The sequence below is a fragment of the Myiozetetes cayanensis genome, unplaced genomic scaffold (genome assembly GCF_022539395.1).
Source record: "Myiozetetes cayanensis isolate MyiCay16 unplaced genomic scaffold, myiCay2020 scf27, whole genome shotgun sequence".
Lineage (NCBI taxonomy): Eukaryota > Metazoa > Chordata > Aves > Passeriformes > Tyrannidae > Myiozetetes > Myiozetetes cayanensis.
In genome coordinates this window covers 2,818,315-2,834,515 of record NW_026087488.1, presented here as the reverse complement: position 1 = coordinate 2,834,515, position 16,201 = coordinate 2,818,315, and the positions used below count along the sequence as shown (strand labels likewise).

Below are 16,201 nucleotides of genomic sequence, written 5' to 3'. Positions count from 1 at the left end.
TGGTGTCAGCAGAGGTAGGATTTGTTACCCGCTGTGCAGGGGAGAGAGAGAGAGAGTTGGGCACTCGGTGGAATTCCACAAATCCAGCAGCGCAACTATCAACACTTTTCACTCTTTATACATTTCGGCAAACAAAGGAATTAGTGTTCGTTGGCTGCAAGTTACATAGTTCTCCTGTTAATTAGTATTCTGTCTTCTACGGTTAATGACTCTCGCTTCTGCTAATTAGTCCTTATGTTTGGTCTCTCTTCTTTTGGGTCGGTGGGTTTTTTGGGTCAGTGGTTCCGGACTCCCCGTCAGAATTACCTTTCACCCAGCTGGAGCTGATTTCAGAGCTGGCTTTATTACTTTCCTCCTTACCTTGGGCGTTTTGCCAGATGTCCCATAAATTCCGTATTCTTTGTGTCCACTATCAGTGGACATCCTTTATTCCCAAGCTTTGTTAACTCTGCCCAAGGTCTGAGACCACTGAAGCATGTCCAGCCCCAAACTTTAACAAGGCAATTCTAATTCTATCAACAAATTTGTGACACAAGACGATACTAAATGCCATTTTTTGGCAACGCAACCCCAAACTTTTACAGCGTCATCCAGGTTATTGTGGCAGGCTGTATAAGCTCCAGAGGATTTTTTTTTTTTTAAAGAGAAATATTGCATTTAATCCCCTGAAATATTTAAATCTTAGCTTTGGAAGTGTAAGAACTGTGAAGGACAATTAGTACTGTTAGTGGAAGGGATTTAAGAGCAACAGGAAAAATCGTTGACGGTAAGCAGGAGTTGGCGTAAATTTCTCGCTTTTCACACAGAAGAGGAAAAACTTTGGTGTGAGGATAAAATCCTCATCTGAGAGCGGCGGAACGTGTGTCTTTTAATCAGGATCGCTTAATCAGAACATTAATCCGCGGGCTCAAGGGTCGAACTTTGCCAGGGAACAGAGGTATTTTCGGTGGTGGGTTGGGAGTGGGTGAGCCTTGAGGTCCTTCCAGCCCTCGATCCTCTGCGATTTTGTGGTTTTATTTGTGATTTTATTTACGATTCACGAGTCCGAACCGCCGTGAGGGGCTGAGGGGAGGAGGGGGCGGAGCCTGAGGGGGCGGGGCCGCGCACGCGCGATGGGCGCGTGACCAGCGGCGGGTTCCGTGAGGGCCCCGGGGGTCCCCTCAGGTGGGGGGGTCCCCTCAGGTGAGGGGGGTCCGCAGGTGAAGGGGGTCCCTCAGGGGAAAGGGGGTTCGCAGGTGCCCCCCCCCCGCCCCTCCCGGGGACCCCCGCCATGGACGGCCCGGCCCTGCCCATCCGCCGCTCCCGCCGCGAGCTGGTGGAGGCCGTGAGGGAGCGGCCCTTCCTCATCGTCACCGGCGAGACGGGCAGCGGCAAGAGCACGCAGCTGCCCAGGTACCTCTTCGAGGCAGGTAACGGAACACACCCCCCCACACACAGCGGGACCCCGGGGGTGGGGTGTGAGCAGGGATAAAATAAACGCGGATAGTCCTCCTTGTCCCCTCAGCTGCGGGCTGGGCTGGGCTGTGCTGAGAGGAGGGTGATTGGGCCCCTTAAATAAAAAAAACCCTATTGCCATGTGTGTGTTGGGTGTGTAGGTGTGTGCGAGCTGGCTCGGAGCAGCGCAGCTCACGGTGCTGATAACTTCAGGGTCGTGGGTTCGATCCCTGTGTGGACCGTTCACTTAAGGACTTGATGGTCCCTGTGGGTCCTTTCCAACTCAGAATATTCTGTATAACCTCAGTGTCCCAGTTCATCTCCAATCACAGGGGTCCTTTCAGCCTGGAGAAAGCTCTGGGGTGACCCTGATGTGGCCTTCCAGTACCTGAGAGTCTCCCAGAGAGCTGGAGAGGGACTTTGGACAAGGGTCTGGGAGTGACAGGACAAGGGGAATGGCTTCAAACTGAAAGAGAGCAGGGTTAGATGGGATATTGGGAAGAAATTCTTCCCGGTGAGGGTAGGCAGGCCCTGGCACAGGTTGCCCAGAGAAGCTGTGGCTGCCCCATCCCTGGAAGTGCCCAAGGCCAGGTTGGAGCGGGTGGGCTGCTGGAAGGTGTCCCTGCCCGCGGCAGGAGGGTTGAAACGAGATGATCTTCAAAGATCCCTTGCAACCCAAACCGCTGTGTGTGACTCTGTGCTCTCCCCAGGCCTGGCCGAGCACGGGGCCATCGGTGTCACCCAGCCCCGGCGCGTGGCCACCATGTCGGTGGCGCAGCGGGTGGCCGAGGAGATGGGCTGTGCCCTGGGCACTCGCGTGGGCTACCAGGTCCGCTTCGACGACTGCACCTCCGAGGTAGGGCCCTGGGGGTGCCATCCTGTGGGAGCAGGGGGGGCAGTGGGCTCTGGCTCAGGGTTTGGACCCTGGGCCTCTCCCGTGGGTGTTGTGTGTGGAAGGTCTCAGAGCCTTGGGAAGTGTCAGCACCAGCTGTGGTGGAGCTGCAGCTGTTTGTGCTCTATAACTCATTTGGTGAAGTTTTTTTGAACGCATTGGAAGTGAAAGGCTGCCAGGCGCCGGTGCTGTGGTGCTCGGTCACCCGCAGTGCGGTCTGGGAGGGTGTCCTGGGAAAGGTGTGACGGTCTAAGTGTTTGCTTCACCCAGGGTAACTGTTAAATGTCTGATGAAACCTTTCAGGACACTGCCATCAGGTATATGACTGATGGCTGCCTGTTGAGGCAGATCCTGACAGACCCCCTCCTCAGCAAGTACAGCATCATCATTTTGGATGAAGCCCACGAGCGGAGCCTCAGCACTGTGAGTGTCACCTTATTTCTGTCCTTTGGGGTCACTGTTTCTCCGTTTTTGTGGTCTGCTTATACCTTCCTTTCACTTCTGCACAATCCCCAGGGATTTTGACTGACTTTTGCTGTCCTGAGACCATAGAACTTTATTATGTGCTCCATAATCTGAAAATCAGATGTGACCTGTAGCCCTGTTGCAATTGGTGTAGCTGTTGTTGTGTTTGAAAGCAGTTAAAGCTTTCCTGGCTGTGTTGGATGCTCTCCCAAAATTTCCAGGAGTTTGAAGCCAGCACAGTGAACACAAACTTTCTAGAATTTTTATTTTTCCACTTACAAACAACACCCTGAAACATCTTTTTTGCCCTGGTGTTTCTTAGGGTGTGTTCACAACTGTGCAAAGAGATTATGGCTTTTAGGACCATGGAAGTGGCCAGACTGACCTAAGTCCCAAAAGCTCTCCAAAGTCACTCTGACCTTTCAGTGGGCAGCACAGGGACACTCAGGTCACTCAGTCCTCAAGAGATTGTGTTGTGTGTCAGACAATCTACTGCTCCAGCAAACAGCCTGCCAGCCCAGCTGGGGACAGGGGAAAATGTTCTCTGAGTCCCATTTCTGCCCTCGAGCAGCTGAGGGTGTGGCAAATAAACTGAGCTAAGGTGATACAAGAAGTTGCTGCTCCATCACCTGTGTCCCTGTGAGGAGCAGGTTTTTAATGCAGACCACTCCAGAGTAAAATAAACTGGCTGCAGTCATCAGGAGAATATAAGTTACACTGGTTCTGTCTATGGGCTGTGAGAAGAGCTGATAAAAAAACTAATTAAATTCTAGAAACCAATTAGTGTGCTTACAAAATGACCAGGGTAAAATGTATGTTTTCTTCTGAGTGCTGAGGCCTGGAACACGGGATTTTCACTGTATCAACGGGACGAAACCAGTCCCTTCCAAGTGTTTCAGGCCTTTCTGAGAAAGCTGAGGTATTAACATGAGTTGCTCCTGCTTTCCTGTCAGGATATCTTATTTGGTTTGCTGAAGAAACTCTTCCTGCAGAAGAAACCCCCCGGCAGGAAGGCGGAGATGAAGGTGGTGGTGATGTCGGCCACCCTGGAGGTGGACAAGCTCTCCGAGTTCTTCGGGCACTGCTCGGTGCTGCACATTCCAGGGAGGAGTTACCCTGTCAAGGAGATCTTCTGTAACCTGCTGAGCCCCAGGGACGTGGGCAGCTCTGCCTATGTCACAGAGGTCTGGGGGCTTTGTTTTCTGGGGGTGTGCTCTCTGGTTTTGGTGGGATTTTTTTAATCTGCTGTGTTGTGTTCTGAGCATCCCTGCAGGAAGGAGGGAAGAATGAGTTAGTATGATGACTTTGAGGGAGGTTTGCAGCTGTTATTGGCTTGTCTGGTTTTGTTTCAGGCTGTAAAAGTCACCCTGGATGTCCATCTGAATGAACCAGAAGGCGACATCTTGGTCTTCCTGACAGGTGTGAGTTTTTCCTTCGACAACCCGTGGTTATCCCGGGTTATTCCATGGCACTGCCAGCAAAGCAGGCTGTCTGCTTTGGCCCACAGCAGTGAGGGGGGAAGGGAGAGGTGCAGGTTGGTGCACACAGTGATGATGTTCAGAGCACTTCAGGAATATCTGTACCTGTGAGATAAGAAAATCACTAACTTGGAAATCTGCATATTCTCTTCCCTTCTAGTGCCAGGTTGACTCTGTGTTCTCTACATGTTTTATTTTGTTGTTAATTCAGGAGGGGGAAATTCCATCAATGTGTAGGCCAGGCCCTTGGGCACTCATCTTTTTGGGAGCAGCCTCGGTGAGAGGCACCATGGAAAGGCTGGATGTCACCTCCTAAAATTAACTCCCATTACATCCTCCTTGTAATGGTGTTGACAGCTCTGTAACAATGACAAAACAATCTTGTTTAAAGATGTTGCAAACTAGGAAGGCAGGGTTGTGACTACTCAGGTGCTCTTTTGTGCCTTTCAGGTCAAATTGAGATAGAAAAAGCCTGTGACCTGCTCTTCAAGAAAGCAGAGTCCATCGATTACCGCTACGAGGTGCACGATCGGGCCGTGGAGGGATTGCTTATCCTGCCTCTGTATGGCTCAATGTCCACAGGTAAGAGCTTGTTAAGGCTGCCAAGGGGCTGAGTGGCTGTTCAGAAGAGCAGAGCAGCAATTTCCCCCTAAAAGTGCTGCTGAGAGGGAAGATCTTGTGAAGATCTGCAGAGGGAGCAAAGCTGATCTTTTGGAAGGAGCAAAGTTGCATAAAAGGAAAGTGTAGCTTCCTTCTTATTCCATGAAAGTGATTCTTGACTGAGAGTGATATTTTTTTAATTTATTTTGTGGTAGTTTCTCAGAGGACACTGTATTTGGATATGTTTAAATACACGTTAGAAAACCTTCCTTGAAGAGATTTTTATATTTTTCAGAAATAGAAAATAAGGAGTTTTCAGGGGAAAGTTGAATTTCCACCTCTTATTTTTGTTCCTTGGAAAGCCAAATGAATGGATGGGAACAGCACAGGCTGCTTTGGTACATGTTAAATGAGGATTTGCTGGAAGCAGGGTGGGGGTTAACTCATTTTTTTAGTGTTCACATTTATTTGCTCTGGGGGTTAAAACCCTTCAAATGCTTCATGAAGATTCTGGTCAGACCAGGCATCTTGTTTGTTCTCCTGGTTAGGAAACACCCAGGAGAGTTGGCCTTTTTTCCAAATCTGGAATATTTGAGCAATAAAGAAGATATTCCCTGATTTCTGGCACTTGCCAAAATAACACCAAATCTGTATTTTAGGATGTTGTGTGATTCACTTTCCAATGTCATTCCAGTGACTTTCACTCAGCATTTGAGTGACTTTGTTGGAAATCAGTGCTGGAACAGAAACCATTTGACTGACTCCCTGTCGTTTCAGATCAACAGAAAAGGATATTTTTGCCAGCTCCTCCAGGCATTAGGAAATGTGTGGTGTCCACAAACATTGCTGCAACATCTCTGACCATCGAAGGAGTCAGGTACTGCTTTGTGTCCTTCATGAAAGCTGTGACAGAGGGGATAATTCAGATGGTTCTGACTTCCCTCCCTTTCTGTACCTGCCCTGTTGTCTTTTTAGTGTGTTAGTACCACTATATAGTCTTAGAGATGACTGATATTTTTGGACCCTGATTTGAAATCAAATCTTGGCTTCACTATCTAAACCCTGTGTGCTGAGACTTCTCTTATTTTCCCTCCCTGAATCTTTTTTCCCCTCCCTCAACACTTTTCTTGTTCAGGTACGTGGTGGACAGCGGGTTCGTGAAGCAGCTGAATCACAACCCCCGAGTTGGTTTGGACATCCTGGAGGTGGTTCCCATTTCCAAGTAAGTTTTAAAAAAGTGTCTTGGTGTTTGTCCTGGGAGTTGCTCTGACAGCACCACGTATTGGTGGATCTTTAAAAAGAAATTAGTAATTAAAAAGGCGAGGAGCAACCTTGGGGTTGCGTAATTTAAAGCCGTTTTGTTTGTTGCTACGTAGGGAGTGGTCGAGGAGATACAATTTTCTGTAAGCTTCAGACATTAAGGAGGAACTGACAGTGCATTGTCTGCAGCCTGAACAGGGGCTCACATGTCAGGGTGTTTGAATACAACCACCTGATTCGGAGAGGCTTAAAAAAAAAATCTCCTGTGCACCAAAATGCTGCTTCTGCCCCTCCTCACTTGCTGCACAGTAAAATATCCTCCACCTACAAGCACAGAAATTGCTGTTATTTGTCAGAATCCCCCCGTGGGTAATGACAGAAGGGATTAAGAGTTTGGATGCTGGTGTTTCCCTTGGAAGGAGCGAGGCGAAGCAGCGAGCGGGCCGAGCCGGCAGGACCTCGTCCGGGAAGAGCTACCGGCTGTACAGCAGGGAGTTCTGGGAGCAGTGCATGCCTGACCACACCGTGCCAGAGATCAGGAGGACCAGCCTGACATCTGTCATCCTGACCTTGAAGTGCCTCTCCGTGCATGATGTCATCAGGTGACCTGTGTGCAGGGGATTATCCGCGGCTCCCCCAGTCTGGGCAGCGCGGCACCCGGAGCCGGCTGGCAGGAGGCAGGATTAGGGTCCCCAGCCAACTGTGACACTTCAATTCAATCAGCTTTGCTGCTGTTCTCCCCAGCCTGTGATCCCAGGTTGGATCTGGAGCTCAGGTTTGGGGTCCTGCCAAAACTTGGCTCGCTCCAAAATTCAATCTATAGTTCGCCGCCTTCCTGTAAAATATTGATGTTTATGCCCCAAAAGCTTCGCCTCTGTGGGGTGGTTTAATTTTAAGATCATGCAAGTGCAGAAAACACAGTTTAGCTTTGTGTGTGCCGTGCTGGGGTTTGTCACTAATCAGAATTCCCCAGCTTGAGGCAGAAGATGCAGTAACACCCCCTTATGCTGCAGGTTATGTGCACTTTGGTCAAAAACCTGTACTGGGAGGTGAAAGAAGTGTTCTAATAAATATGAAAACTAACAAAGCTATTCAGGGTCTGAACAGAGTTTTTTTTTACTTCATTTTTTACTACAGGTTTCCCTATTTGGACCCCCCTGAAGAAAGACACATTTTAGAAGCTCTGAAGGAACTTTACCAGTGCAGTGCTATTGACAGGTAAAAAATAAAGGGGGGCAGTAAAAAACAAAAGAGTGCATTAAATTCCTACAGGAATTTAATGGTTTAACTGGTGTCAGTGTTTGTTTGGGTGGACTAAAGGACTTCCCCAGCAGTAGGAATGTGTTTCCTCATTTGGCTTCCAGGAAGTTACTACTGGGGTTGAATGTAGGCTGGAAAATCAGGGTTAGGGCTGGGCTTAGGGATTGGGAGATACAGATCAATTTGTCCACATTGTCCTGGAGTTCCTGAGTGACCTCAGACAAATTACCTCAACCCAGTGCTGGAGCTCCTGGTGGCAGATCCCAGACTGTTGTGACGGAGGAATTTGGGCTTTGGCTGTGAGGTCCATCCAAGGACTCAGGGCAGGAAGCGAGATCTTATCCTGAGCTTCCAGCAATTCTTCTGGCAAGTTAAATAAAAGCTGCCTTGTGCCTGGCATGGAGCAGGCACAGGCAAGCTGGGGACACCTCTTCATGTCCCCAGCACCTGTCTGGGCACTCTCATCCAGAGGGAAATGCTTATTCCTGTGCCCTGTGCCAGGGCGTGGTGGCTGACTGAGGTGAGCACGCTCCCATTTACATTGAAACATGAACCTGGCATTCCTGTCTTTTCTCCTGGGATAAGGAGAGGCCACGTGACAAGACTGGGAGAATTCCTGGTGCAGTTTCCCCTCCCTCCCAACCTGAGCTGTGCTGTCATAAAAGCTGCTTCCCTGGACTGCGAGGATCTCCTGCTCCCCATCGCGGCCATGCTGTCCGTGGAAAACGTCTTCATCCGCCCAGGTAGGAAAACCCCTCATCCCAAAGCAGCCCCACAGGATGTTCCTAAAGCTTTCCACGAGCTTGGAGTCAGGGCACACTGCAATGATTGGACAGCAGCTGTTCCACAGGCTCCAGAGCAGCATGGAATTGGGCTGTGTTTGTCCCAAGGCTGCGAGCTGGGAAGCGATGTTTGCGTAAGCAGGAGGATGCTGAGAGGTCACGAGGGGGGAACTGTGTTACAGCAGGGAAGAGAATAAAAAAAACCCACACCCCCAGAAAACCAAAATGCACCACAGCAGATGTTTTGCTGTTGGTCTGCGTACAGACAACAGGGACTGATTAATTTGTTTTTAATGAACGGGGTCACCTCTGGATTATCTTTCCTGTCAATAACTCTGTTTAACCAAACAGGGCTTTTAAGTTACCGTGAGAAGCTCAGCTTGTCACTGCCTCATTTCCAGTGTTTTTCTAAAGGGAAAACACAGTTCTGCTGTGGTTCCAGAGCAGCACTTTTTGTAGTGCTAAGCTCAGTCTCTCACATCCTCCTTCCCATCTCCTTTGCCCCCTCCTGTCTGTCCCCCTTCGTGCTGCATACATTTGTGTATGTCCTGCCTTTGTGGGAGACCTTTGTCCTTCCCAGTCACTCCCTGGCTCTTATCCAGTTATCCCTGTAGTCCATTAACTGTCCCTGTTAGCACAACAGCCCCAGACACTGCTGACAGCACCGATAACCTGGAATCTGCTCCGGTGTCCTTCCCATTCCCACAACTGCCCCCGTGCTTTCCCATCCTCCCTCTGGCAACCTGCCCTTGTTCTCTGATGCACATCTGTTACCCTTCAGCAACCCTGAACATTGGGAAGAACATCCCAACTCTCACCCTGAAGGCATCTTCAGGCTGTGTATGATCAGGTCTCCTCCACCCATGTTACCTTTAATACCGAGAGACTTCTGCCACCCTCTACGACATCAGCCCTGCAAAGGCCTTTGCAGGCCTGTCCTGGGAGGGAAAGGTTGTGCTGGAGGAGAAATTCTTGGGGTGCTTAAACCTTGAAATAACACTTTGGAAGTGTTGCTTTTGCCCAGCACATTCCTAGCACTTAGTGAAGGTGGATTCCCACTGAACTCACAGATCCACGTGTTTTTCCAGGCTCTTATTTAAGGCCTCCATTACCGTGGCACTGGGGACAAAAGCTGAGTTAAACAGATTAGATGGGGTGCTTTCAACAGGCCTGTTTTTCCTCTCAGGGCAAAACTTCCCCATGAGCTGTTTGTTTAAGGTCCCTGTTCCTTTATCTCTCCATGTCAGCATCTGAGCTGATTGTGAGAGAGAAATATGTAGAACCTTTCCAAGAGACCAGAATTCTTCATCTCTCTTTGCTGACTGATGAGATTAGTGACACATTTAATAGCATCTACGTGCTCTTGTTCAGCAGGAGTGGAAGGAGGAAGAGCTGTAAATGCAGATGTGGAGGAGAGACAAATCTAAAAATAACATGAATAAAGAGCCCAGGCTGCCAAACACACTTTGGAGGAGATGCTAGCAGAGCATTAGGGAGCGATCCTAAAAATGACTTTAAGTGAGATATAACTTACTTCCTCAGGTGATCCTCAGAAGCAAAAGGAGGCTGAGCTTCAACACCAGGAACTTTCCTCACAAGTGGGAGGATGCAATGACTTTGCAACCCTCTTAAATATTTTTGAACAGTGCAAAGCAAGGTATAAAATGATCCCTTACAGTAAGTAAGTGGTTTTGCATTGCTCATAACTCCCAGGTGCTGCCAGTCTTTAGATGTGCTGCACATCCACACCTGTGTCCTCGTGCCTGGCTGCAGATTTGTTCCTTCTTTGAGCTGTAATTTCTGTCACTGTTTAAGCCAGCAAAGTATCTGCTGTGTGGGTTGTTTTGCCTTTTGTGTGACCATAACGAAAAAAAACAGAGGCAAGTTTCTGCCTTCAGCTCCCAGAGGGTTTCTTTGTAACACAAGCGTTTCTGTTCTCAGCCAGCGTCCCTCAGCCTGGTGCCAGAGACACTGGATCCACTGGAGGGCTTTAAAATCTGCTTTTAGTGTGGAAAAACAGCTCCGGGAAATAACCAGTAAACTGAAAGAGGTAAAAAAAAAACCCCAAAAACGTAATTTCTAGGTGTGTTGGAGTTATGTAAGTTTATATTTCTGACATGTACTGGAGTGCTGAGCCTTTGCCAGATGGCTGCTGCCTTCCTCCTGCAGGAACTAATCCACTTAAATATTTTTTTCGAGCGTCCTTGCTTGTGTAACTCGCAGGTATGGTGGTGGGAGCAGGCAAGAAGGAGAGTTCCCCCCCTTTTCCTCGTGGTTTCCGTACAGTGAGAAGCCCAGAGTTTAAAATCCATGGGATAGAGGGGGTGTAGCTGTTTTTCCTCTAGGAAAAATCCCGGTTCATGTTGTTTTTCTCTTGTCACAGCTACCAGACTTCCCCAAAGAGACATTTGAAGGCTCCAGGACTGAAATCCTGAGGAGATGCCTGTGTGCAGGATACTTCATCAACGTAGCTCGCAGGTAAGGAAGGCACTTTGGGGAATGGGATGGGAAAGATGCCCTGCACAGGATCTGCAGAGGGCTGTGGGTTGGGAAAAGGAGCAATTTGGGTTGGGAAAAGGAGCAGTTTGGGTTGGGAAAAGGAGCAGTTTGGGTTGGGAAAAGGAGCAGTTTGGGTTGGGAAAAGGAGCAGTTTGGGTTGGGAAAAGGAGCAATTGCAGCTGAAGGAGGTGTTCCTGTGCAGGGCTGCAAGCTCTGTAGGTTCCCTGCTTTTGGCTGTCGTTGCTATTCCAAGGATGCAGGAAACTTCCCCAGGAATGTCATTTTTGTGTCTGTGGAATGAACTCCCAAGCTGATGGGTAGTTCCAGATATTAAACTAAAGGGCTTGGAAATCTCCAGTTATCGTGGCTGTCAAAGGCTTCACTGCCAAACCCTCTCCTTGTTGTGTTGCTGTATTTGCAGTGCTACTGTGGTAAATCAGATATATTTTATTCCTCATTGGGGTTTTTTTTTTTTACAGTTTAATTCTGGAAGCCTCTTTCTCTCCCTAAATATTTGACTTTCCCCAGGTAGATATTTTGAGTGTTTTGTCTGAGCTGCAGCTGATGAGTTTAGTTTAGTCTTGCTGCCTGTGTTGCTGCCTGATCACAGCAAAGTGTGTGTCACTAATTGTTTATTTATTTATTTCCTCCCCCAACCCTTTCAGATCTGCAGCCAGGACCTTCTGCACAATGGACGGACACGGCAGCATCGTCTACATCCACCCCTCATCCACAGTGAGTTTCCAAAGCCTGCTGGAAAAGTAGCAAAGGATCTGGTGAACATTTGGGTTGTGATGGGAGCGTAACACACACTGAACTCCCTCTGGGGGCAGCTTTGAGCGAGTCATTCCACCTTTAATTTCCCTGAAAATTAAGGACGATGTCACCTTTATTTCCTTCCTTACATCTTTGAATTAACTTCCCAGCTCTACAACCAGGAGACCCTGCTGGAGTGGATCATCTTCCACGACGTCACCGTGACGTCCAAGATCTACGTGCGGACGGTGTGCCCCGTGCGCTACGAGTGGCTCAAGGAGCTGCTGCCCCGGCTGCACCAGATCGACGCCTACGAACTGAGCAGCGTGGCCAGGGAGGAGGTGACAGAGGAGGAGATCACCAGGTGGAAGCAGAAGGAGGACCTGAAGAGGCAGTTTGGTGAGCGCAGTGAGCCCACGTCCACGGGTGTGGGTTGGGTGGACTCCTGGTCTGGGCTGGAAGGTGTTAATTAATGTGTGTAGATGTTTGATCTGGGCAGTTCTGGCTGGTCTCTTTTCTCTGCAGTCCTTGTTCTCTGTCTCTGCAGTGTGGACAGTGGTGTTTCCTCACTGGCTCTTGCCAAGGTCCTCCCTTCTTCTGGCTTCCTAAAGCTCACGGGGCAGAGCTTTAACTCAGAGTTGACTGAAAGCATTTTGAACCGGATTATTTCGAGTTATTATGGGATTGTTTGAAGTTTGTGAAGGGTTTCTAACCGTAGATACCCAAACAATACTGTCCTGAGAGAGAGAGAAGTCCTAAGGGTTATGGAGCAGAGAGGAGGGAAAAAATCAACCCAAAAAACCTCACCCAACAAAAAAACATGAAGGAAAAAATACCCCATTTTGGTGAATGTCTCGTTCTGACAACGAGTTTAATGCCATATGTTTCAATAGTTTTAATTAAGACTGCTGCCTGCTGACTGATCTGCTGCCTGACATTCTCTGAATTCTTCTGTCAGCAGGTCCCTGAAGCAGCCAAGTACTCAAAGGGCCTCTTTCCTCCCCAGCTGACCCTTCCAAAACATCCACTTCATCTACAGCACAGGCACTGGCAGTATTGATTCTCTTCCACTTCCTGGAAATGGAGACTTCTGGGCCCAGACAGAGTGCATTGCTGCATAAACCCACCATCTGAAAGGATAAAAATGTGGATTTCATTTGGTTAGGAATAGGATAGGAAGGGATATTTGCATTGTTGGGTGATGCAGGGGAGCATCATCCAGCTGAGGTTTGATCTCTGTGTCCCTCCTAGCACTGTGACTTCACCAGGCAATTGTAAATTCAACTGAGATCAACATTGACCTTACAGATGTTGTATTTCTGGGAGCTTCATAAAAAGAGGGGGATGAATAGCTGAGAAAGGCTTAATTAGTGGAAGGAAAGGCTGCAGCATGGGCTGAATTATTATTTGACTGCAAGATAGAATAATTACAAATATCCTAATGGAATAGAAATATTCCAATATTGCAAATATCCTAATAAATAATGTTGATTAAAGCCCCAAGGACAGGCTGCAGTAGCTGCTTTCATTCACACAGTTTTTAGGCTCTCAGAGTCTTTGATTAATTTTTTATTATTGTTACTTCCAACTGAAAACATCTCTTGCTTTTCTTGCCTCCTGGGAGAAGCCCTGCCAAGGTCTCAGTGCTGGGGGAGAACCTGCATTCCTGATGGTGTCTGCTCCCAGTATTGACTTTTCCCACTCCCTTATCTCCTCCTTGTCCAGCCTCTTCCTCCTCCCTCCCGACATATTTTACAGCTGATTTATTCTCAGCTTATTTCCTGCCCTCCCCCTCCCTGTGCTGTCCCTCTCCTGCCTAAACCTGAGGTTGAGATGTGTCATTTGGGGAGGAAATGGGTGCCTGGAGCCCAAGATGCCTGCTGTGTGCTGCAATAAAACCCAAGGCCCAGGCTGGGGATGAGAAGAGCCCAGCTGCAAATATTGACACGGGAGCTCAGGCAGGACTTTAGTTTTCATTTTTTGTTGGTTTTTTTTTTTTCCCCCTCCCTGCTGTGGTACAGTCTGTCCTCTTCTGGAAGTCATTCAAATGCCCTGCCTGGGAATTGAAATGAAAATTAAAAAAAAAAAGAGATTCTGTTGAGTGGTTTTTGGGGTATTTTACAAATAGGAGGAATTGTAGTGCTTGGGGGTGAGGGTGACACAAAATGATATATATTTTTCTCTCCTTTCTTTCCCCCAGAAGGAGCCACAGCCAGCTCTGCCAAGAAGCTGGAGAGGAGGAACGATGATCAGTCCATCCTGGACGCCAGAGCCCGTTACCTGGAGAGGAAGCAGCAAAGAGCTCGGGGTTTGGGTGGCCCAGTGAAAGAGCTGGGGTGATTGTGGTGCCACTCCACTCCCACGGCAGGGAGGGTGCTTTGAGCAGCTCTGGGGGTGTTTGCAAGGTGCAAAGTGACTCCCAGAATGGAGGGAAACTTCTGCTTTGTGGTTACTGGAGGGCAGGAGAGCAAAACACAACCTGCCCTCGCTGCAGCCAGCAAGGGAAAAGCGACCGAGGTGGATTTTGTTGCTGCATGTCACTGGCAACAGTTTACTGTGGTGCCAATTCTGTGGCATTTCATTGACTTAGAAAGGCCTCAGTGCCGATATAAATAAAATTTTCTTAAAGATTGGCTGAGGTTTATATTTTTCCAAGGAGTGGAAGTGTAAGTTTTTATCCCTGTCACTCGGTATGATGGCTGTGCTGTCTCAGTGCTCACCCACTCCTCAGTTAAAGGTGCAGGAAGGGCTCTTAGGATGGTGGAACCCTCAGGATTAAATCCAGAAGGATGTTTGCCCCCTGCATTCCCTGCTGCAGCAGGTGCAGGGATGGCTCTGGGTGGAGATGTCCTGGTGTGCCAGGAATGCTGGCCAGCTTTCCACACTCCTGCCAGCAGGGCATCATTTGCTCAGGGATGATGACTTAGCACGGGGTGTTTTCCTGCTGCCAGAGGAACCCACCCCAGCAGTGGGTTATCCCTTATCCCCCAGGGCTGGCAGCAGGGCTGTTTGTCTGGCTTTGGGGACTGTTATTTTTTAAAAGATCCTGATTTTGATCTCTAGAATGGCATTTTCGGATGTGTGGGAAGCACACCCAGGGAAATAAAAAGCTTTTGTCCTTCAGCTGGGATGCTTTGTCATCAGAAAGTTTTGTCTCCTTCTTCTCAGTGAAGAAATAATCCTGTTTTTTATCACCTCAGCTTGCAGTGGGGAGCTTGTACAAGACAATTTCCACCTCACTAGAGGGACATGCTGTCGTTTTTCCCACCTCTCTGTGTCACCTTCTTGCTTTCCAGGTCACTTCTTAAAGGGATGTTGTAAAATATTCACCATTTCCCCCCCCTCTGCTCCACCTTGAGCATTCCAGGCTGATCAGAAGCCCTCAGGAAACCTTGGGATTCTTTGTGGGGAAATAGAATATTCCTCATTTAAAAAAAAAAAAAAAAAAAGCAGCACTTTTCCTTGACTCAGCCTGTTTTGCTGTTTAATTTGATTTATATTTGCAAGTCATGGCCACTCCTGAGTCAAAGGATATCTGTCCCTCATGCTGGGTCTGGAATGAGCAGCTGGAATGGCCACTATTCCTTGGGGATGGAAATCTCCTGGCAGATCCTGGTGCTTTCTGATTCATTTATCATTTTCACTCTCTAAATGGCAAAAAGGGAGAGGTTTGGTTTTTTTTTTCCCCCCTTGTGTTTCAGGGTTGCTCAGAGAGTTGGAAATGGGGAATCGAGGACAAATTACCCGAGGAAATAACCAGGAGATTGCAAAACGAGGTGTCAGGAAAGCTGGGGTGCCCCAAGCACACCCAGCTCTGGGCAGAGCCCCTGGAATGCTCCATCCTCCCAGAGAAACAACTAAAACTGAACTCTTTTTGTGTGCTGGAGGTAAATTGTGAGTTAATAAACACAGGAGGAAGGGGGGAGGTGGATGGTGTTCCTGCACTCATTAACAGGGGCCTTGGGAAGAGTCCTGGATCGTCCCAGGGCTGGAGCCTGGAGGGATGGGGACAGTGGGGACACCCTGGGGAGGGGAACATCATCCCCATCACAGCCCCTTGGTGTGTCCCCTGGGGGTTGGATCCGCTCCATCCCTGGGACAGGGACACTCCTGGGGGGTCCTACCCGTCAGGGGTCACCTCCCCGGTGACAGGATGGGTTATCCAGTGCATCCCCCGGTGACAGGGGACACCCCAGGGAGGAGGGATCCCGAGTCAGTCACCGGTGCCCGGTGTCAGGAGATCCTGGGGAGATATCCATGGACACCCTGGTGTCAGGTTATCAGGGGTCACCCTCGGTGTCAGGGGGGTTATCCAGGGATACCCCCGGTGACAGGGGGGTTATCCCGGTGTCCCCCCCGGTGTCAGGGGGGTTATCCCGGTGTCCCCTCCGGTGACAGGGACACCCCGGGGGGTTATCCCGGTGTCCCCCGGTGACAGGGGGTTATCCAGGGATACCCCCGGTGTCAGGGGGGTTATCCCGGTGTCCCCCCCGGTGTCCCCTCCGGTGTCACCTTGTCCCGGCCGCGCCGCGCGGCCACGTGACGCAGCGCGGGGCGGTGCGCGCGGGGCGGAAGTGACGCCGCCGGCCCCTCGGTCGCATGATGTGGCAAAAAAAAAAAAAAAGGCCGGGAGGGAGCGCTGAGTGCTGCGTCCCCAAATAGTCCCTTCCGGCGGCGCATCACCCCGCCCGTTCCACTGGCGGCGCGCGCCGGCGGATCCCTCCGCGCCCCTCCGGCGCGGCTGAGGCGGCTCGGGCGGGCGGCAGGTGCGCGTA

General features: G+C 49.6%; 1 protein-coding gene across 3 annotated transcripts; it reads left to right on the top strand.

Annotated features, from left to right (window-relative positions):
- The first annotated feature begins 1,158 nt into the window (after positions 1 to 1,158).
- On the top strand, positions 1,159 to 14,057 carry DHX40 (DEAH-box helicase 40). Of its 3 annotated transcripts, none has more exons than XM_050321952.1 (17): positions 1,159 to 1,409; positions 2,145 to 2,290; positions 2,630 to 2,749; positions 3,745 to 3,975; positions 4,144 to 4,210; positions 4,720 to 4,851; positions 5,647 to 5,746; positions 6,005 to 6,091; positions 6,549 to 6,731; positions 7,267 to 7,347; positions 7,975 to 8,132; positions 9,714 to 9,828; positions 10,113 to 10,221; positions 10,555 to 10,649; positions 11,336 to 11,405; positions 11,597 to 11,825; positions 13,630 to 14,057. In XM_050321952.1, exons 1-17 carry the CDS (start codon positions 1,271 to 1,273, stop codon positions 13,764 to 13,766), a joined length of 2,199 nt encoding a protein of 732 aa, XP_050177909.1. In that variant the 5' UTR covers positions 1,159 to 1,270; the 3' UTR covers positions 13,767 to 14,057. The 3 variants fall into 3 exon arrangements, with proteins under 3 accessions (XP_050177909.1, XP_050177907.1, XP_050177910.1); XM_050321950.1 differs by having other exon boundaries at positions 13,627 to 14,057; XM_050321953.1 differs by lacking the exons at positions 11,336 to 11,405; positions 11,597 to 11,825; positions 13,630 to 14,057 and adding an exon at positions 11,150 to 11,324.
- The last annotated feature ends 2,144 nt before the right edge of the window (positions 14,058 to 16,201 follow it).